Consider the following 21,567-nt stretch of genomic DNA (forward strand, 5'->3'; position numbering starts at 1 on the left):
TTATACATCTATACAATACTAATTTCGGATAAACTACTCCATTTACCATTTCCATCACTCTACTAAGAACAGACAAGTGGGGATGGTATAGTATAAATTACTTGACACAATCTGTTATGCTCTTAAAAATTTTTTTGTAGGAACCCTGGCTTTCATAAAGGAGATCCCTTTGATCAAGGTGTTGTCACCTCAATACTATGATGCACCAGTAACTCTGAGAGTTTATAAACATAAAACTTGTTGACCAGTTTTCTTGCTCTTTTGACATTCCCCAAGTGTCTTTCATCAGGGGAAAAGCTCCCAAAAATTAACACCAAATTAGCAGTTTCCAGCAACCTTCTTTCTAGAGACTTCAAACCTGGATCCACACTTTGAAGCTGACTATCAGTCTCCTGAGGGCACCTCCAGCCCTGGCTTTTGTTGATGGTGGCCCGCTCCACAATCCTGGTGCAGCCCTGTGGAGCAGCCCTGCAGAGCAGCTGGGCCAGTCTCAGGCTCCGCAGCCCTGCCCTGCCCAGACATTGCCCCACAAGCCAGGGCTGCCCAGGGGCCCATGTCCAGGCCCAGCCTCAGCCCATCCCTGCTCCCAGGGAGATGGCTGGTGCCCAGAGCTGGGGCTGCCCCAGTGCCCATGGCTGCCCTGCTCCTGGCTGGGATATGTACTGGGCCTTGCTGGGATGGAGGTCATTGCTTCCTAGCAGCCCGTGTGGCAGTGGTTTCCTACATGGGGCTAAAGCAGAGCTAACACCAAATGGTGGTTTGGGCTGGTGCAGCCTTTCCATTCTCACTGCTCACCCAGCAAACAGCCTGGGGCTGGTGCAGGCTGCGGGGGACACGGCCAGGACAGCTGATTTAAATAGACCAAAAGGGATTTCACATACCACGAAACATCATGCTCAGTAATGAAAAGTGGGGATTTGGTCTTCAAAAGTAGCCATTGCTTGGAGGCTGGCTGGGCATTGGTCTGCTTGGGGTGAGCAGTGTGGAATCACCTTTGCATTAATTGATTTCTTTCCCTTTCCATCACTTATTAAACTGTCCTCTTCTTGCTCCATGCATATTCTCAGTTTTGCTCTTCCTATTGTCTCTCCCATCCCATAGCAGGGGGGTGGGAGTTAGTGAGGGGCTGTGTGGGTGGGTGTTTGGCTGTGTGACAAGGTCAGTCCACTGCAGGCACCCTGCCCTGCCAGACCCCGGAGCGCTCCCATGGCACTGGTTCTGTGTCACGTGTCCCAGCTCTGTACCTGGAAACACAGGTCCCCATGCAGAATTGCGCATACAGCTCTTTCACTGTTTTTAGAGATATTTGATGCAACTACTCTTACCATTGCTCCTGCTGAGGTTTGGGGGTTTTACTATCCTAAGTGGGGGGCAGGAGGGGGGAGTAGATTTTTCAATCACAAAAATACAAATGTTTCATCTTGCTTGACCTTTAACATGTTTTATTTCAGAGATGATGCTATTGCTGTTTGTATTCTGAATCAATGTGGTATAACAGTGTATCAATATAGTGTGCACAGAGTAGATGACCTGTAAGTTCTACAATTGTCTTTATCCATAATTTTACAACTGTCTGTAAAAGCATGTAGTAAAATTTCCACTCTTTTTCTATTTCATTGTGTTCAAAAGATGATGTGAATGTAAATACAGCTGCTAATTTTCATAATAATGGAAAATGTAGTTATCTATGAGAAAAAAAAAAAAATTGTGGAGAAAATGTGGATACTACACTATGAAAGAAATCAGTCTGACAAGTAACATTCTATTTATACACTATTTCTACAATATCTCAGATGGTGATTCTAGAAATGTAGAGGCTTCACCACAGAAGTAAATATCAAGAATGGTGTGATTAACAGTCTTTTTCATCCCTGAAGTGGCGTATCTGATTGTATTTAAAAAATTTACAGATTTCATTTACTGACTACTGTATTAGAAGTGTGACTCATTTCTGAAAGCTGTATATCTGAAAACCACCACTGAACCAAAATAAGTTATTCTTGTGTGAATTTTAATATACAAACAGTACTTCATTACATTCTAAAAGTATCTATAAAATTCCTGTCAATTTTCAGATATTGGAAAAGTTGTAAATTGATATACCAGAAGAAATTGAGCAAAAAAGTATTGTAAATTGTCATTCAAAATGAAACTATTTTTTATAGCTTTGAAAATTTCCAGAAATTAGTTTAATGTTTTTATGGAATATGGGCTAGGGGACATTACTGTTGGATTTTTTAATGTTTTAAATTTATTCAAATATTTTTAATATTTTAGGGGGGCTCTGGAGTCTTCTGGAATCAGATTCTGTGTTCAGAGAAAGTCCAAGAGTATATTATGTTAATTTGATTTTAGTGAGTTTTGAAGTATGATTCTCTTAATTCACCCATACTTCTTTATTTAGTGGCGATCTCTGAGCAGGCATGAAAGTCTTTTATGTCTATTTTATAATTGCAGAGCTATATTCTAGAGAGTAACTTCATGAGCTAATTGTTTAACGTGTGTGTGTGTGTGTCAAAATTAGTTTGTTTTCTCTCTATTTTAAATAATAACTTTTTAAAGAAAAGCCAATGATTAACACACATATTAGAATATGAGTTTGAAGTGATGCTGAGATCACTTGGTCTATGTAAAGCTAGATTTTGCCACTTTGTTTATTTTCAGAACTCCACTGTAATGCCTGTTTTTAAACCATGAGAAGATTGCAGAAACTCATGCTAAAGCAAAAAGTATTTCTGCAACACTTGGACTTCTGTAATTCTATGTACCTATTTCAGTCTCTCATTAGAGACTAGGATTGTAATTTCAGGTTCTTATTTTTTGTAACTCTGGTTTTATTATCTTTCTGATTAGCACAGTGTTACCTGTGAGTTTACAAATGTCTTAGTTTTGCAATGTTCCTGAAAGGATTAATAAGCTAAATGTCTACAGAAGCAAGTATTCAATACATACTGCACTGGGTTAGCTAAGGAGTTGGTCTGTCAATAATATAACAACATCTATCGCCTTTTGGTCATAAATTCATATAGTAGACAAATATGAATTAAAATAGAAGCTTTCTGAACGCTAATGGAAACTAATATATTTTGACACCATTTCTGAAACTGTCTGAATTAAATTCATATGAATGCAAGCATGTCTCATTAATTAATCTATTCTGAATATAGCTGTTTGAAATGTTTTGTCAAATGCTTCAGGAAAAAGAAATTGCAAGAAATTGCAATGTATAAAATACCTGCAGAAACAATTCCAAGGGGAAATAATGAGAAAAATTATTTTATTGCTTAAGAAATATACTTGAGTATCTCATTTATCTTAGTTACTTATTACCCAGTTATTACATGTGTGATGATGGATAACCTGCAATAAACTGGAACATTCTTTAAATCAAATGAAGAATATTGCAATTTTCATTAACTTCCCTGTTTATTTCCAGCTTTTCTCCTTGACTGGGAGTATATAATTATTTGTGGGTTTTTTTAAAGTAGAGAAGTTTCTAACAGTAATATTTTAAACTTAGACATACTATGATAGTTCTGATAAAATTATACATAATGTCAGCTGTCTGTTTAGATTCTAGTATTCCTTTATAATATATTTATATTTCCTCCTTAAAATTCTTCTCAACATGTCATTTGTGTTCTGAGCACCTTGCACACAGTGGTGTTCAGACTGTTTCACTCTGTGCATTGGTAACCTTACTCTGACATACACAGGTAAAGAAAACCTTGACTTATCTAGGTGCCAGCAGTTGTTACTGTCACTGCCTGCCTCTGCTGAAAAAGTCATATGAGGTTACACAGCATCAAAAGATGAAAGAGGTGCATGGAATAATGGGAAGAAGTCTGAAGTATTCAGAGTGAATTTAATGGCACAGCAGTGTCACCTTCATCCATCATTAATAGTGCAAAGAACTCCAACAGTTAAAATTAATCTTCAGGAATCAAAACAAGTTATATGAGCAAATGAAAGTCCATTCATATCTCAACAGCTTTCAGGTCATAGCCCATGTCACTAAAGTCAGTTTCATAATCAGCAGATGAATCAGTGCTTATGCTTCTATGTCTAGTCACAGCAATAAAGGGTTTTCCTGCTGTCTCACTGAGATAGAAAAGATCCTTTCCCTTTGAGAAACTCAAGATCAAATAATGAACTAACTAGCCCCCATTCTACTATAAACCTTATTTTGCAAGAAACATAAATATCCCTTTGGAGGATCAACAGTATGGGGCAAAACATGTATTATTTAATTATTTTCTTTTCAAAACAGCCATCAAAGTACAAAATATTTCCCTGAAAATCAGATTAAGCAGAGACCAGCAGTACTTACTCTATTGTGAGCCTGTTTAAATGTATATTTCTTTATGAATTAGCTTTATAAGTCTTCTGTTTCAGTTGTTTCAAAACCTTGGTTATTTTTTATTTGTACAATAATTAAATTACAAAACTCAAGTAAAAGATTGAATGGACTTACAAGAAGAAAAATAGAAATGGAAATCTGAAAAATAGAAAGGCATGTCTTTAAAAATTGCTACCTTTTTAAAGTGATGGGAGGACAAGTTAATGCCTAAAATTTCTTTAAATTTCTTTTCTAAACCAGCTGACAATAGATTTAAATTTGAAAAATTTTAAGTAGTACTGTGTGCTTTTATCATGCAATTTTAAAATTAACTTTATGTAATGTTCTGAGCTTTTACTTTTGAGATATTGCTCATAGTAAAACAAAGTGTGTGACCCGTTGTACATATTCTAGTGCATTTATTGTATTCAAGTGATGTTTGCCATTAGATTGTTAAGATATAGAAATTATGAAATGGAGAATCCTAGAATGTGAGTCCCTCTATATCCGGAAAAGATATAATGCTAGAACTTCTATGGTTCTTCAGTCCCATTTCAGTAGGTGATTTATAATATCTAAATTTAATCACCTAAAAAAACTAATCTAAACCTAAGAGAAATGGAGAGAAGGCTAGATTATTAAGAATTAATTCAGGTTGTTAGGATTAAAAAGAAATTAACACCAAATTCACATTACTTCTCTAAAGGACTCTGAAGTAACATTTCATAACCAACAGAAGTCCCATCAGAGGTCTGGAAGTGTTGTAGTTGTTTGGATTCTCATCAAGATATTACAATTCTGTTTAACAGCTTAGAATTTAGAGACTTGAAAATTAAACATTAAAATAAATTTTAAAAGAACAAAAACATGTTGATATTTCCAAGTAAATCATGAGGAACAATCCTAAATTTTTTAAAAGGTGAATTACGTGCTACAGTGAACACAGAGGAAAAGAATCTCTTACTGAATTTCATAGTTTTTTCTAGTTAGGTTTCATCCACATAAACCAGATGTTTGAAAACAAGTTTTTCTTTATGTTAATAGTTTTGATTTATTTTTTCTGCTTTCTTCATTTTGGGTGGGGGACAAAGCTGTATCAGCCTTAGAATTTTTAATTATCCAAGTTACTATTAAAGTTACCAAAATACTTATTTCCATATGCCAAAAAGAATTACAACCTAGTCAAATCCTTCATTTATCTATGCAGCCATTCCTGTGCATTCCCCAAGAGCTAGGATTTTGTTCTAAAACATATAGGCCAAAAAAAAAAAAAATTATATATATATATATAATTTATTCCTATTGAATTTTTCCTGTGTGTGAGCTCTTTTTTATTTTTTTTCTTGAACTATGTAGGCTAGGTACTGTTTTTAAAAGAAAACAGATTATCACTTTCTATCATTAAGTAGAATTTTGGTAAAAACTTCAAACATCATTCTTGCTGTCAGATTTTAACAGCCTGGCATGTCAACAGGATTCAGTAATGAAACCAAAGGGGAAAAAAAAAAAAGTATTTTCATATTATTGAGCACACAGTTGATATGATTCCTGATTTTAAATATTGCAGTCACATAGTCCTTTTCTGTTTTTAGACTAAATATTGAGTTATTGACTCCCTAGTGCATGTAAACTCAGAACTGAATTTAGGAATACATCTTGATCTGTTGGTTGTAAGATTTTTTTAGTATTGAGACATGAAGCTGAATGACTCTGTATTTGAGACTGAGTTGTCTGTGTTGACATCTTGAGAAATAAAAATGCTTGTGTAACTAACCACAGAGATTACAAAGAGGTTTCCATCATACTGGGAAAAGAAAAAATGAAATTATTTAACACCTTTTATTCGTGTTTCTGTAAAAATGTACTACTATTTGACAGGCTTTTCTAAATGCTAGATATTAAACATTGTAATGTGCCTGTATTTAAAGGATCCAGTAGACTAATGATGGGTGAAACCTTTTTAGTTTTCTTCATCTGAACATGATTTTCAAATTGTGTGTTGATTTTTTTTTTTTTTTTTAATTATAGGTAAGCACACTAGACTGGGTACGAGCTGAAAAAATCTATAACCTCTGTGAGGTTCTATTTAAAATTCACAAGGTGGGTTTCCTAATGGTTCCAATAATTTTATTTAGTAAAGAAAGTTCACCTTTTCCTATTGATGATAAACTCAAGTTAATCTGAACTAGGAATAACTAGCATTCATATAGTTCATCTGTTGTTATGAAAAACTATTTGCAATTGCTAGTGCATTAGCTGTGAAAGTATAAGAAAATATGGAAAGTGGGTTAAGCTCCAAGCGAGCAAGTTACTGAAATGCTTTCTTATTGAAGAAAGTTTTCAGTATTAGCACTGTATGAAATATCAGTGAGACATACGGCTAAGCATAATGATATTGGTTTTTTCCTAGTGGATCAGATTTTCAAGCAAACATGACGAAAAATGCTGTTACTGTAATTCTTGATCTGTATAAACATATTTTCATCGTAGTAATTAAAATATAAAATTATGTCCTTGTTGTATCATATGTATTGATTGTTGTATCATGTATTGTAGTGTGTTTTTCTTTGCAAAGGGCAACATGTTAGGTTTGTGTCCCAAAGAACTAATTTTCTTCCCCCAACTAGATACAGTCATGTTTTCTCTCTAGCTTGTCCTGATCAAAGATTTGGGGCAAAATCTTCGCACTTTGTGTAAATAATTGACTTATAGAATATATTTTCTCATGAATTGCATTAGATAGATTAATTTTGTTCTCCAACCCAAACAAAACCTTTGCAGGTGAGATAAGGCTACTATGAGAGCCTATTTGTCTAGTACAGTAAAAATATTTTCAGAAAAATAAATTCATCTTTACAGATGTTGTACTGTTTCAATGAAAAATTAAAGCTCATCCTTAGTTCTCACCAGCTGCTGCCCTTCTCTGCTGTTTGTCCTTTGACCATGCACTGATGTCATGGAAAAGGCAGGTTTTTGCTATTACATGTAATGAATCCTGCACTGAATCAGAAACATTTAAGGGCTTGGGTTCAGTTTGGGGTGTACAGGTTTTTTTGTGTTGTAGGGGTTTTTTATTTGTTGGGTTTTTTGTGGTTTTTTTTTTTTTTTTTTTTTTTTTGGTTGTGTGTGTGGTTTTTTTGTTTTTTTTTTTTTTTTTTTTTTTTTTGGTTTGTTGGTTGGTTGGTTGGTTTTTTGGGGTTTTTTCTGATGCAACAGTTATTCAGGATATGAGAAGGAAGTGTTTTGGCACTGCCATTCCAGGAAAACAGGAGTCCTGGAGCTCAGGACTAGAGAGCTCAGCTCCAGCAGCACAGGAGAAGAGCCATATTCCTGTAGGCATGGCATTAGTTTTGAGTGATCATGTCTCCAGCTGGGAACATATGGGCAAATTCAGGTCCTGCCCATCACTAAGATACCAACAAAAAGTAAATGTTCTGTCACAGATCATTTATTTAGTCTCCTTCATATTTTTTATAATTTTACTTTTGGCTCATATACAAGTCAGACACCAATGAAATATATACATATTAAGCCTTTTAAAAAGATTTTGGCATGGTTTGGGTTTTGGTTTTTCTTCTATAAGAGCTATGGCTAGAACTCCATTCTTCCTGGAATATTATGGTTATTTCAAGGATACAAGGATATTCTGTCCTTAGAGCAACTTCCACAGTACTTTTTCATAAAGAAAAAGAAGTGGGGAAATAAACTACCCAAGATTCAATTCTTTAATGTTCTTGACATTTTAACAAATGAATTCTTAATTGCTAATCTTCATGAATACGTAAGCTAAAGTGCAAAAGCTCAAATTGATCTCCTTAACCTCTTATCTGTTGATTCTTTGTTATAAATGACAATGAGGCAAACAGAAAAAATACAAAAATTGTAAGAGATTAAGTTTTCTGCATTACATATGACAGAGTTATGTTGTAAAAGCTACCATGTGGGAAGGGTGTTCTTAAGGATTTTCAGAAGTTGGTTAGAACTAGTGCAAAACTATGGGAGAGTGTGTTATTGTACCTTCTCATGAAAGATAGATTTTAAAAAGTGTTCTTGTTACACACCCAATTGTAAGCTTCTCATCTATATTTATTATGATCTCAGAATTAAACATGGAAAATAAGAATCCAACATGGAACTTAAATTTTAAATCAGAATGTTTAATATATTTTAGATTTGGGTGTATGTATACATACATATAAATACACAAATACATGAATTAAAATTCATATATATAATATTCCCTTGCATATTTCTGGTCATTTGGTGGTAACAACCAGATGATTTTAAATGTAATGTCTTGCATCATATGTGTTTATTCTTATAGTTTGCCTCATAATTCAAACTTTTACTGTAATCCTGTACATTTTTAAAGTCACTTGTCTTTTATTTTCTTTTATTGCCTGTTATTTTTACATGCAAATTAAAAAAACAAAAACAAACAAAAAACCCCCTAACATAGTAGTCTACAAGCCAGGATATGCGGCTCTGAATCTTGAAGCAGATGTAGTACCTGTCACTCCATGGCTGCTGAACAGCAGAATATATGCAGGAATTTTGTTCAACTTCTTTTCAACAGTGCAAAGGAATGTTGTAAAATAATGACCTTTATCAAGTCTGCTCTCTCCTCAGGTAGCTGCAGGGCGAATTTTAACAACCCAGTGCTGTGTATCCTGGTGGCAATATGTGCTGCTCCCAAGATGCCCCACGAAACATGGCTAATTATTTTGGAGTTTCATTCTTTTCTGCCTCATGATATCATAGAGAAATGGGGATAGGGAAGGGTCCTATTTGATAAATAGAAAAATAAAAATACATGTAATTTGGAAATTAATGCTGTGAAAGTAATTAGTTGTGTAGGTAGTAGCTTTTTAATTTAGTTTTCTTTTCCTATATATTTATGTTAACCAATGAAGTCTTGAAATATTAGGGAAGTTTCTTGTATTAATTTGTTTACATTTACAAAACATTCTATTCCAGGTAAATTTTTTATTGTGAAAGTTTAATGTGAAGTTTCTCTTTTTTTTCTTGAAGTTGATGGCAGGATCTTCCTTCAGTCTCTTTGTAGTTACAGAACAGCATTGATAGCTATCAGAAGACATGCTCATGTTGTCATTTCCAGAATTAGCCCAGGGATACTTGATAAATTACTGCATTCCTTGGGGTTTAGCATATTGGAACCCAAGTAGAATGGAGTAATTATAGTCTCCTGTAGAGCTGGTACACAGCTCCTGGAATGTATTGAAACATTCAGGGATTTCCTTTTTGTTTCACTGTAAACAATATACTGGTACAAACATATTTTAAATTACATATGTATTGTTTAGGTAATTTTGACAGTATTTTGGAAGTGTAGTAGTAGCTTGGATTAAAAGATAGGGGATAAAGAAATAAGAAGCAAAGAGAGAAGCTGCCCTTGACATGATTACTTAACGCCTAGAACATTTCTTCAGCATAATCATTGACGTAACACCAGACTATATCCAAGTACTCATCACTTGCCGAAGACACTGTTGGTTCAATTGCTTGATTTTGCCAGATGAAAAATGACGTACTGAAACATGTTTTTCAGCTCTGGCTTGCTGACGATTGCTGGCTACAAGCAAACTTGTATTTAGGTATTCACCAGGACTTTGATCTTGAAGACCAGAGGCCGTATTGTTTCAGTGTTATGGTTGGACAGGGCAAGAGCCATTATTTCAATGTAGAGCTGGGCAGTGAATTGGCAGTGTGGGAGAAATCATTTCAAAGAGCAATTTTCTTGGAAGTTCAAAGAACAGGGGTAAGTAGTGAACAATTTAAATCATTTAATCAGTAAAATAAGTATAACAAGAGTTTAAATTCTTTGTATGTTTAATAATTGCATCCAATTTATGTCCTCCATGACAAAGGATCTGAGTACATTTAATACACTGAAGACTTCTGAAAGCTTCATCACATCAATATTTTTCTGTCAATGACTGTGTAATAACTGTCAATGAGCATTGAAAATTGAAAGCAGTAGTTTGTAAGTTCACCTTGATTATTGAAAACTGGAAATTAATACATTTTTACTGCTATAAAAGCTTCAGGAATTTATTTCGTCCAACTTGAACATTTTCTTCCAGAAAGCTAATTTTCCTCTCACTTAAGGTGTGTTTTACATAATGCTTCTGTATTCAAAGAAGAAATATTTTGCTCATACATTGTTAATTGTGAATTGGGATTGTCCTTGTTAACATTGGAAGAGTTTGAAGACAGTATAAAAGTGAGTTTTAAGACAGTATAAAAGTGAAAAGAAGTTCCTGAATTCTCAAAATTAAACAGCAGATTATCACTTTCTGCTGGCTAGTAAATCTAGACTCATACTCTCAAGTGAACTGGATGAATGTTATGGGAGTGTATGCATTTAGACTATAGGCCTTCTCTGATTAAAAATATATTTTAGAAGTTTAACAGAAATGCAAACTTGATTTGGTATGCTGGGTTTGCAGTGCCCTGTCGACCTCCTAAAGACAATTTAAATACTTAGAACACTGGATCACATTATTGTATTAACACGACTTGCAAGGAGCAGGATTCCATCTAAATTTCCAAGTCTCTGGGATTCTAACCAGGCTTCTGGGTCCTAACAAGGCACTTAGAACTCTTGTGTTTGTCTCTTTAGAGTGATGAAGGAACAAAAAGACTTTGTAACAGTTCCTAATCCTGAACTTCTTAGAAGGAATACAATTCTTCAGGAAATAATTGGATTCTCTGAAAACTTCTTGGGCATCAGGGAGGCATTAATAATGCATATTTAATATGCATAAAGTATTTTCTCACATTAACTCTTCAAGAAATTATGATACAATTGTTTGAACAACCATTCAATCCTTGTATTTATTATCCATATAAAAGCTAGATAACATATAATTACAATTAAATATAACAAGCTGGAGATTAGCTGGCTTTTTATCTAATTAAATTTCTGAATATTTATTGTTAAACCTCAAAACTTTCTTTTCCTTTACATCCTTAGAATTAAGGAATGATTCTTTGCTTGTGGAATGATCTTCTGTCATTTGAATCAAAAAGCCATCTAGACTCATTCCACACAAAAGACATTAAATTTCCTGCAGCTGTGGTTTAATGTATCTGAAACCTCCAGGAAAGTAACTCAAATAAAATCCTGATTACAGTGCTCAAGTCTCAGTATGTGTTTTCCTATGTCTTAATTTTCCGGCACATAGTTGGATACATCCAAATTCACTGTAAACCACTATGTCAGTAGAGTTCAGAGTACTGTGGTCATTCTCCAACAGTCAAAAATCTTTTGACTGCATTATTTTCTTTCTTCCTTCAAAGTATAAATGATGTTGTGAGTGCCTTTTTTTTCAGAATGGTGTCAAGAATGGCATGAATGAGGTTCAGTTTAATATTACATAGAAAATTTCAAGTCATAGAAAAAGAACTGGCATTCCAGTATGCAGAAAATTCAAGCTTGTCACTGGTATGTCCTTCTGTAAATGTTCTTTCTTTTGGAGAATTTTGGAAATTATTTTTTATTGGGCAAGATTCATGGCAGCTCTTGGATTGCATTGTGGCATTTCAGCCATTATTATTTAAATGAGGCTTGACCCTGTTTACTGTGAATGTAGTTAGGATCTTGCCTGTGAGTTTTTGTAAACCTTATCTTGTACATAGCCTTTGTATTTTGCGTTTCTATAATAAGAGCTGTATTTTTGAGAAGATTCTGTCCTTACACAGTTTATGAAAAGAAAAGCTATGGTGCAGTGGTCCTTTTGAATTTTATCTGCCCGTGCTATGTGATTTTTTTTTACATTTCCTTTGAAAATGGTAGCAGCAGTAGATGACAGAAAGAATGCAATAAAGCAGGAAAAACCACCCCTCACAATAATGTTCCCCTTTCAGCTATGTTAAAGCCCTATTTCAAGGTGCAATTGTTTACAAAAAGTATACCAAGAAACCCTGAAATTCAGTGACTCTGGTGAAATTAATCTATTTGTAGACAATGATAACAAACCAACAGATGTTGAATCCGTGTACTAGAAGTACATGTATTTTTTTCCTAGAAAACTACTGTAGTTACTGATGGCATAACTTGGATAGATGGGAGTGATAAAAATGCAGTAGAAGTAAGGCAGAAAGGCAATTGAAAGAGAGAAAAAGTGCTGTTAAAAAGTATTTCTGTGAGGCTGGTAATAAAAGTAAGCATTGCAATGAAATCCCCTCAGTCATATCTTGAAGTTAAATCATCTTCAACAAATCCCAGCAAGAATGTTCGTCTCACCTGGAACATCCTAAACTGTGCAAGATGAATAAATGATGCTCACACTAGGTAATTTTTCTTCTGGTTTTTTTTCAAGATTTTTATGGTGTAGAAAATCTCCAAAAATAAGAGACTAGCACATTTTCCAGAGTGCTTACTAATTCTTTGACCCTTCAGGCTGGACTTGTCAGTAGCATAGGATACTATTCCACATTTTTTCAAAGTTGTCTTTTGTTAAATTTCTCAATCAGTATTCTTCCCTTGCCTCAGATTATTTTTTCCAGAGGAAATTACATTGACTCATCTGAGTCTTGGATATGATTATTAAATTAATGCAGAAACATATCAAAGGGATGATTTGGATCAGTTCTGTTCAGAAGGAGGATGGAGGAGAATATTGGAATAGTATCTGGTAGTGGACAGAGGAAAGAGTGAAAGTAATATATTTTATAGTCAGCTGTAGAAAAATTGGACCAACAGTTTTTTCATCTTGAAACCTTGTACATGTAAGCTTTGTTTGATGGCTGTAAGAAGACAGAGGAGAGGGATCTGCTCTACAAGTGAAAGAATTCTCAGAAGACTGAAAGAAATCATGCAGTGGGATAATCATCTACCACAGTGTCTCTAAAGTACCTTCAGTTGGTATATAGTGATAAGACATGGTTACATACTCTCCTCACTAGCAATTCTAACGCAAAATAAAGTTTTCCCTTCATACTGCCATCTGTGATTGTCGTAGTGCAGTAAGTGATGAAGATGCTGCAAGTTCTTTCCAATCCTCATACACCTGAATAACCTACTGTATTGAAACTCTTTGTGTTGCATGGACAAAAAAAATGTTTGAGTTAATGTGAATTATTCCGTGAATTAAAATAGGCTGTATTCCATTCAATTATAACAGAATAATCAAGAAGTTTTGCTGCCTCATTATTTTCCATGCTTAAAGGTACATACTTCTAGTTAATTTCTTTCTGTTTTGTTCCATAATTCAGTGACTGACATTGACAGAGAAATAAACCTTTGAATTTTTTTTTTTTTTCCCCCAAGTTGAGGATATGAATGTAGAGAGAAGTTTTAGCAGTAAAATTCATGTTCCTGGAATGATACATTGTCCTCATGTGAAGAATTTACATGACAAATAAAGTCAAAGTAAACAAAGCAAGCAAACAAAGTAAACAAATGAAGATTAATGAATGTTGCAAATTATTTTACTTAACATTATTGGAATTCAAAACCATTTTATAATGACTGTAAATTTATAATGCAATTATCCTGTGTTTTCCCTCTTAAAATCAGTTAACGTAAAGCCCATATTCTGTGGATGTTTTATGGTTTTGTACAAATGTTTAACGTCTTTATTTTCCTAGGAGTTAACACCAGACCATTCTCTATAGTAATATTCTTGATGCTGCATATATGACTCAGAATCATTGTGACTCAGAATTGCTCTCAGACAGATTATGTCTATTCCTGGATAAAGCAAAAATAATGGGAATAATTGTTCACATAGACCTGGAGCTTCATTACTATAGGATTCTCACATTAAACTTTTAATTTTCTTTCTACAAATATTGTGCTGCTAAAACACCATGATGAAATTTCCTAAAAATGAAATAATAGATAAGTGCAATTGATAATTATGTTTTGTTTTGTAAGCAACAATTAATTGTTTTTACATATTATTCCAGCTAGTCACTGTTTTCCTCTGTGACCTTGAGTCTTCCATGCTTAAAAAAGATGACAGACATGAGAGTGATATATCTTATGCAAGGCTTAGTTCACCATCTTGCTGTTCCACTTTAACATTTCCCCCTATACACTGTGTGTTCTTCAGGCTGATCTGTATGAAATACGGAAAGAATCTGCAATTATGTTATTGATGACTAAAACCAAGCAATCAACCAAAAAATCAAGTAACTATTTTGAAGAAGTGGTTAACTCAATAACCTTTCTTCTTCATCTTTATATGTCTATGTCTTTTTCCTCGATGGGACTGTTTTTCATTAAATGTCTGGTCCTGGCTACTTTTTGGTATCCTCTCTTCTATCCATCTTTTTAATTTCTTTGTAATACCTTTTCATAGATTTTGCTAGTTAATCAGTTTGAATTAACTTCTAATGTATTCATAATATTTTAATCTAAGAAAATGAAGTTTCTTTCCATTAAACATATATTGTTCATTGTAAAAATCCTTTCAGAATACTGTTGACAGGTTTTGAGTTTCACTTCTTGGTTTTCTAGTAAAGATTTATGGGTTTAAAGTTTTCTTTATAAAACTTCTCCATGTAATTCTTCCCTCTCATCCTTCCTTCGCAGCTCAGGAAATAATCTGTGTGACCTCTTTGTTACAAGAACTGCAACTGTTTGCTCTAGATTGTTACTTAATTTTAGATGCATATCTTTATTAAAAATAGTCTGAAAGAGTTCACTACAACTAATTTAAGACATACAGAAGTGATTAAGTTCTTTCCAACTGACCTCAATAACCTTTCGAGGAAGCCAGTATTTTTTCTCATAATTTTCTCTTTAAAAGCATTCAGTTGACTATATTGAATAAAGTAACAGTGTAATAGTGACTGTATGTATACATGCTACTTACTAACCAGTCACAAGCAATAATTGGTTCATAACATGAAAAGCGGTGTTTATATTTTAAATCACATGCTTGCTTCTATGGTATATAAAACCATATAATGATGAAAGATCAAAAAGAAAGTACTACATAAAATTGCACTAAGATTTCAAGACTTCATATTTTCACCAAATTAGTGGATAACTTGTTCCCACATCTTGAGCAGCTCAAGAAAGAGCCAAAATTAATTTAGTTAGGCATTTATTTTGTCCACTGGAGATAACTATAAATTCTTCATTATTTCAAAATTGAGAGCTAGACAGAGAAATTCCCTTACATAGATGTTCAAATGGCTTCTAATTTATTTTTTTTTAACTGAACTTCAATGCATATTTTAGCAACATGCCTTTATATTTGCTAAAGTTGAGTGTTCAACAAGTTACTAAGAATATAACTAGTGATGTGTGCTGGTCAGGGTTATGGATTCCTTGCATTCCCAGTGTATGGGAGTCAAGCTGCATGGAATTAGCCCCATCTGAAACTACTTTTTTAGCGTGAATAGTTCAAATTCAATTGAAGATTTTGGATTTAGATGAAACAGAAAGGTTTGTGATATTCATATCCAGACAGCCTGTAAGAAGTTCAGTTCCTGTATTTTCTTCATGCAATATTGTACAAAATGTGTTTTCTAATCATTCTTTAGTGGCATTTTGAATTGATATTACTACAACTCAAGTTAGATGTAATCAGAATAGATTTTAGAGACTGTGTCCCCTGGAACTTGGTCAGAGATTAGTTATCTTTCCACTCACCTATCACATCTTAACTCTTACAACTGCCTGACTCCTGAGATGCTAAGAACTTTGGCTGTCTCTAACTCTGCCATCAAAACAAACACATTCATTGGTTCTGGGCATCTTTGGGAATTATGTGGTGCTGCAGAAATAGTAGTCTAAACCACCCTCTGAGCCAAAAGAAATCCATTTAAATAGACAAAACTTAGCAGAAATTAGGCAATCTTAATATCGTGTCATTTCTATGATCCGCTATTGGATATTTATGATTCTATTAATTCTTCATAGTGACCTGAGAGGTTGAATAAAATGTGATTGGTTGATCACAGCATATGCCTTGTGAGTTGCAAATAATGTATCGAATTACAAAAATATTAAATACAGTTGGCAGTGCTATGATGATGATGATGATGATGATGATGATGATGTAATGATTGGAAAGCATATGTGAAACAGAGTTATATGAAACTTTTCCATTCCTTTAAGAATGGAAATACCACCATATGCTAATTTTAGAACTAATTGCTGAGACAAACATTTAAGCAAATATTCTCCTTATATTCAGGTGAGATATTAAAAAGCATTTAGATTAGGTTAGATTTATAGTGTCATTAAAAGATATTCACCAGTTTGTTGCAAGAAGCACTCAGTTTAATTACACAATTAAGTTTTAGATTGTTTTCATTATGCACAGAAAACTTATTGCACTTCCAATTTAGCTGGTCACCTTTAGAAACAGTGTTAGATTCTAATTCATTTTCACACTGATGCAAAAACCCCATCATTCTCTAACACAAAGAAAGGTTCTGAGAACCCTACAGATTAATAGTAAATACATTTTCAATAATTATTAATAATTCAACTGTTTACATTACAGATGAAAATCAAGCAATGCATTTATTAGAATTTTTAAAACAGCAAGGGAATGTACCAATTTACAAGGCTATTGGACTCAAACTTGTTTCTGTATTCTGTATGTTAAACATGATTAATAGAAAACATTGATCATTATTTCTGAAAATAGAAGATATTCTTAAAATTGCATTTATTTATATAGAAAGAATTTTATATTATGTATATTACATATGTTTATTTATAAATTCAAATATTCAGATATAAATTATGTCATGGGAATTTAGTTTTGTTATTATTTTCCTGTGGATCTTATAGAGTTGAATGAAGAAGAAATCACAGGAGAGCTGGTGAGGGACTTCTTCACAAGCACATAGTGATAGAACAAGTAGGAATGGCTTTAAATTGAAGGAGTGCGGATTTAGATTACATGTTAGGAATAAATTCTGTACAGGAGGGTGGTGAGGTACTGAACAGGTTGCCCATCCATGCTGTGGATGTCCCAGCCCTGAAGGAGTCCAAGACCAGGTTGGACCTGATGACATTATCTGTCTTGCCAAGTAATAGCTGAACCTACAAGTTCACATCAGTCTTCCAACAGGAACACAATTCCCTGTGGAGTAAATTTCACTTCATCCCACATGTACATGTATTCCTAATATCTGAATGGTGATTTAATGCCTATGCCGAAAGTTTCTGAAAAGACAATCTTTCCAATGAGTTCTCTACTAAGCAAACCGTTTTTGCAGTTAACCTCTATAATGTCATGAGCATTACAAATTAAAAATTAATAATAGATCAGTTATTTCAATAGATGACCTAAAGGGAAAAGTTTCTAGTCAAGCAGTATGCTGAGAAAGCCAGCATTTAAAACGTGGGTGTCTAAAATCTAGGTATTATTTTCTAAAGCACTGAGCTAGTCTCACTTCTACTGAAATAAGTAGAAGGTTTCTTTGAAATTCAGTAAAAATATAATGGGCCATCATTTGAGTCCTTTGAAAAATCTTATTTTTACTGCCAGAGTGTCTCTTGGATACATATATGCTCAACCACAAAGGTGCATAAATGTTTAAAAAAAAAAAAAAACAAACTATAATGTCGTCTTGAAATCATCCAATTACAGTGCCATCTTTTATAAGAGAATGCACTTTTCATACTGATACCAGCAAGGTATGCAAAAAAAGAGTCGTTTTAGGATCTTAAAATGTAATTTCTTTGGCTGCAGCAACAGCAGATCTTGAAGGCATATACAAGATTTTTAATCAGATCAGGTTTGTTTCAGTGAAGTGGTTTTATTTGTATCTATCCGTAATTATCAAAGTTCAGCATACTTTTAATTGTGATATGAAAAATTCCTTAAAGGTGTGGGCAACTAAGTGGATCTACCACAGTTTTTAAGTGAAGGTGATATTCATTTGATCACTCTCACTGAAATTATTTCACTGATCCTTTTTTACTGATATCTGGAACAGGAAAATACCTGAGCTTTGGGAGTTTGTTCTAGATGAAATTACTGAAAATTCATGCTTTTGATGAATGACAGATTTCATTGTTGCTTCATTTTCTCATATATAATGTGAATTCAGAGTGACAATGCTTTCGGTATACTTTATAAACATGTTCTGAACATTTTGTTTAAAAAAAAAAAAAAAGGGATTATATATACAATATTTTATGTGAAAATACCTTTTTTTTTAATATGAGAAAGCCAAAGCATCTGCATTTTTAATTCAGTGATTCTGCTGTTCAAAGAGTTTAGAAAGCATTTCTGTTTAGCACAAGTAATTCTATGCAAAAAGACTCTTGAAGGTTTTGCAGGCTGTGTTCAGGGGTTTAATTTTGCCTTCTAGTATGCTCTCTATGTGTGGGCTGATATGTATTTCTCAGTACAACCATAACTCTGGTTGCTCTTATATTAATTTTCACATTCTGCTTGGATTTTTTTAATGCTAAAAGTAGAATTTTCATGAAGACTTTTTTTTTTTTTTTTTTAACATATCTAGTCCCATATTAAGGTTTTTACCAAACTCTGTGTTTTTCTAAATACATTGGATGTGTTAAGACACCTTGCTCCTGTCACTCCTGTATGATGTAAAAGCTTGTAAAAAGCTGCTGTATGAAGTCTTAATGCAAGAATGTGTGTTCCAAGCCATCTGCTGTTAGTATAATTTTTTCTCTCCCTGTCACTGTATCTTAAAAACTAATGTGCATTATTTTATTTCTAATGCAGAATAAAAGAACACATCATTTAGGTCCTTCTCTCTTTCAGGCATTTAAGTTCCTCTGACAAGTCCTACAAAATTCCTCCCAGTTTTTACTGACATTGACAGAAAAATTAAGAAAAATATTAAATACAATGTGGGGAGGGATTTGGTCTCAGAAACAAAAAGAAACAAGTAGAAGTGATATTCAGAAGATGCTAAAATTTTATCAGTTCAAATTGGCAATGCTGCAGTCTTCTACTCCAAAAGTATATTCTTTGGATTCTTAGCATAATTTAATTTTAATGTAAATACTTTTCCTAAGAAGAGGCAAATTTTCAGAAAGATTTTAGCAGTTTTTTATGTCAATGGCATATTATTTCCACACATAGAACATATTTTAACTTAAAGTAAGTAAGTTGATACAGTACGCAATATGTGCACTGCATGGTATGGCTACTGCCTAAATGCTGTGCTGTCTGGTCATAATTTCATTTTAGAAAGTGTGTGTTAAATTCCATATCATGAGTATAGTGAGAAATAATGTCTGTGTGTCCCATTTACATGTAATAAACCTGTACAGCTCATTTTAGAGCAAATGTATATCTATAGCTATAAAGTAGGTAGCATGGTGGGGAAAATATGTAGTTCAAGCAGGAAAGCGTAATGGTATTGCCGCCTTGCCAATTGCTTTTTGGAAAATAAACAAGCAAAATAATGTTCATGCCCAATTTATATTCACTTAGACTAGAAGGTAGGTATTATTTCTGTATTTTGGCTGATTAAAAACACTAAAATTCCTGCTCAGTAGAACATGGCTGAGTCCAAAATTGATGAATATATTGCATATCAGTGCTGTAGTTAAAGCAAAATGAGGGTTTCCTTCATTCAAGACAAAAATTAACTGCACTGTAGCCAATCATCAGCTGAATTTTTGAAACTATAAATCTAATGAGATATTAGGACCAACACCATTAGAGCTGTAAAAATGATTTCCTTTGAAATGAATATACACTATGTCGTTTTTCTGTGTTACACTTAGATGTGCAACATCCCTGAGTCTCACTTGAGACTTAGAAAACTTGCCATGAACTTAGGAAAAGGAGTACTGACTGAAAAGGTTGGTGCCCTGATTCTTAAATAATGATGTTAAATGGTATTTTTTACTAATAATCTTTGTTGATGATCTCAGAATGTGCTATCTCACCTGACAGTTATTGTTATTAATCTTGATTTTAAAGAATTTTACTGGAAAACAAAATCAAGTTGAACCCGTTTCTTGGACAGAATACAATCCCACATCAGACTAACATTAAAGACTCCATGTCTTCAAAAGAGAATTTGGAGATACTACACTGAATGCCTGTGGCAGAACTTGGGCAAATTTAAGCTTTTCATCTAAAGCATTGCAATAAACTCAGCAACAAAAGTCTATTGCAAATAATCTATTGCATGTAATGATTTATTTAGAAGCATTTTAACTGCCCAGTCTCAGAAGAAACCAAATGTGCTTACAGCTTTACCCTACATGGGGGACCCACGTGGGTGGAGAAATCAGAAGCCCTCTCTGATCCGGGGGGCCTGTGTGCTTCCTTCTGCCATTGTTCTGCTGCTTAATGTGGACAAGGACACCAACACACAGAAGGAAACTGCAGAGGAGGGTTCCTCCTTGTCCTTGCCTTTACTTCCCCAAACCTCTGTGTCTGGGCTGCAGTGGTGCTTGCTACTGACCCAGTCTTTGTGCTTCGGCCTCACCACAGCATGGTGACTCCCGTGAAGTGGTCCCTCTTTCTGTTTGTCCCTCAGGCTCTCTAACACACCTGAGGTATATTTGCGCTCTCCTCTCTGAGTGGAAATAAGTCCCTCTTGTCTTTTTCCATGTATTCATTTTCCAGTTTGAGAGTTTACTCACCTCTTTTCTTCGGTACCTAACACCTATAAACTGAGTTCAAAGCCCTTCTTTTTGTGTTAGCTGATCTGTTTACAAACACATTCTCTCCCCTGAGGTTGAGAGTCATAGTAACTCGCAACTATAAAAGCTGGTTTTGGAATTAATTGGCTCATCATTGTTTATATTTGTAATGTCTCTTACTGTTAGACAGAGGTCTACATCAGTCTTTCTTTTAGAGTACTGAAGCAAACTGTCCCTTCTCCTTGTCCTTTTGTAAAAACTGATGAGAAAGATCTGTGGCATCAAGTCCAACCAGACTGATGCCCACCTTGTTAACTAGATCACAGCACTAAGTGCTATGCACGGTTGTTTCTTGACCACCAAACAGTTAAAAGCTGAATTATTTCTGGGAAATCTCTGTCTATGTGAAAGAGAGTGAGTGTATTAAGGCCCTCAGGGTCTTGCAGGAAAGGTGCCAGGGCCAGAGATAGACAAGAGTCTTCTGATCAGTGACAGGAGGTCTGTTTGAGGAATTCTGTCATAAATGAGTCAGATACACTGTTCTTTTGCTATTTGAACAGTGATATTATCAACTGAATGATCTTTTCATGAGTTAAAAGAACACGCATTGAGATACTGATACCTGGACCTTACACAGGTAAAAGTTTTT

The 21,567-nt window shown here is 34.1% G+C and overlaps 1 protein-coding gene across 1 annotated transcript in view; it reads left to right on the forward strand.

The window, feature by feature from the left end:
- The window catches only part of SNTG2 (syntrophin gamma 2), a 145,850-nt gene that overhangs the window by 109,611 nt on the left and 14,672 nt on the right, over positions 1-21,567 (forward strand). Inside the window, exons 15-16 of the mRNA XM_040058173.1 lie at positions 6,368-6,439; positions 9,909-10,118. Coding sequence (XP_039914107.1) covers positions 6,368-6,439; positions 9,909-10,118 — 282 coding nt within the window. The remainder of the gene's footprint in view (positions 1-6,367; positions 6,440-9,908; positions 10,119-21,567) is intronic.

This window comes from Hirundo rustica, chromosome 3 (genome assembly GCF_015227805.2).
Source record: "Hirundo rustica isolate bHirRus1 chromosome 3, bHirRus1.pri.v3, whole genome shotgun sequence".
Lineage (NCBI taxonomy): Eukaryota > Metazoa > Chordata > Aves > Passeriformes > Hirundinidae > Hirundo > Hirundo rustica.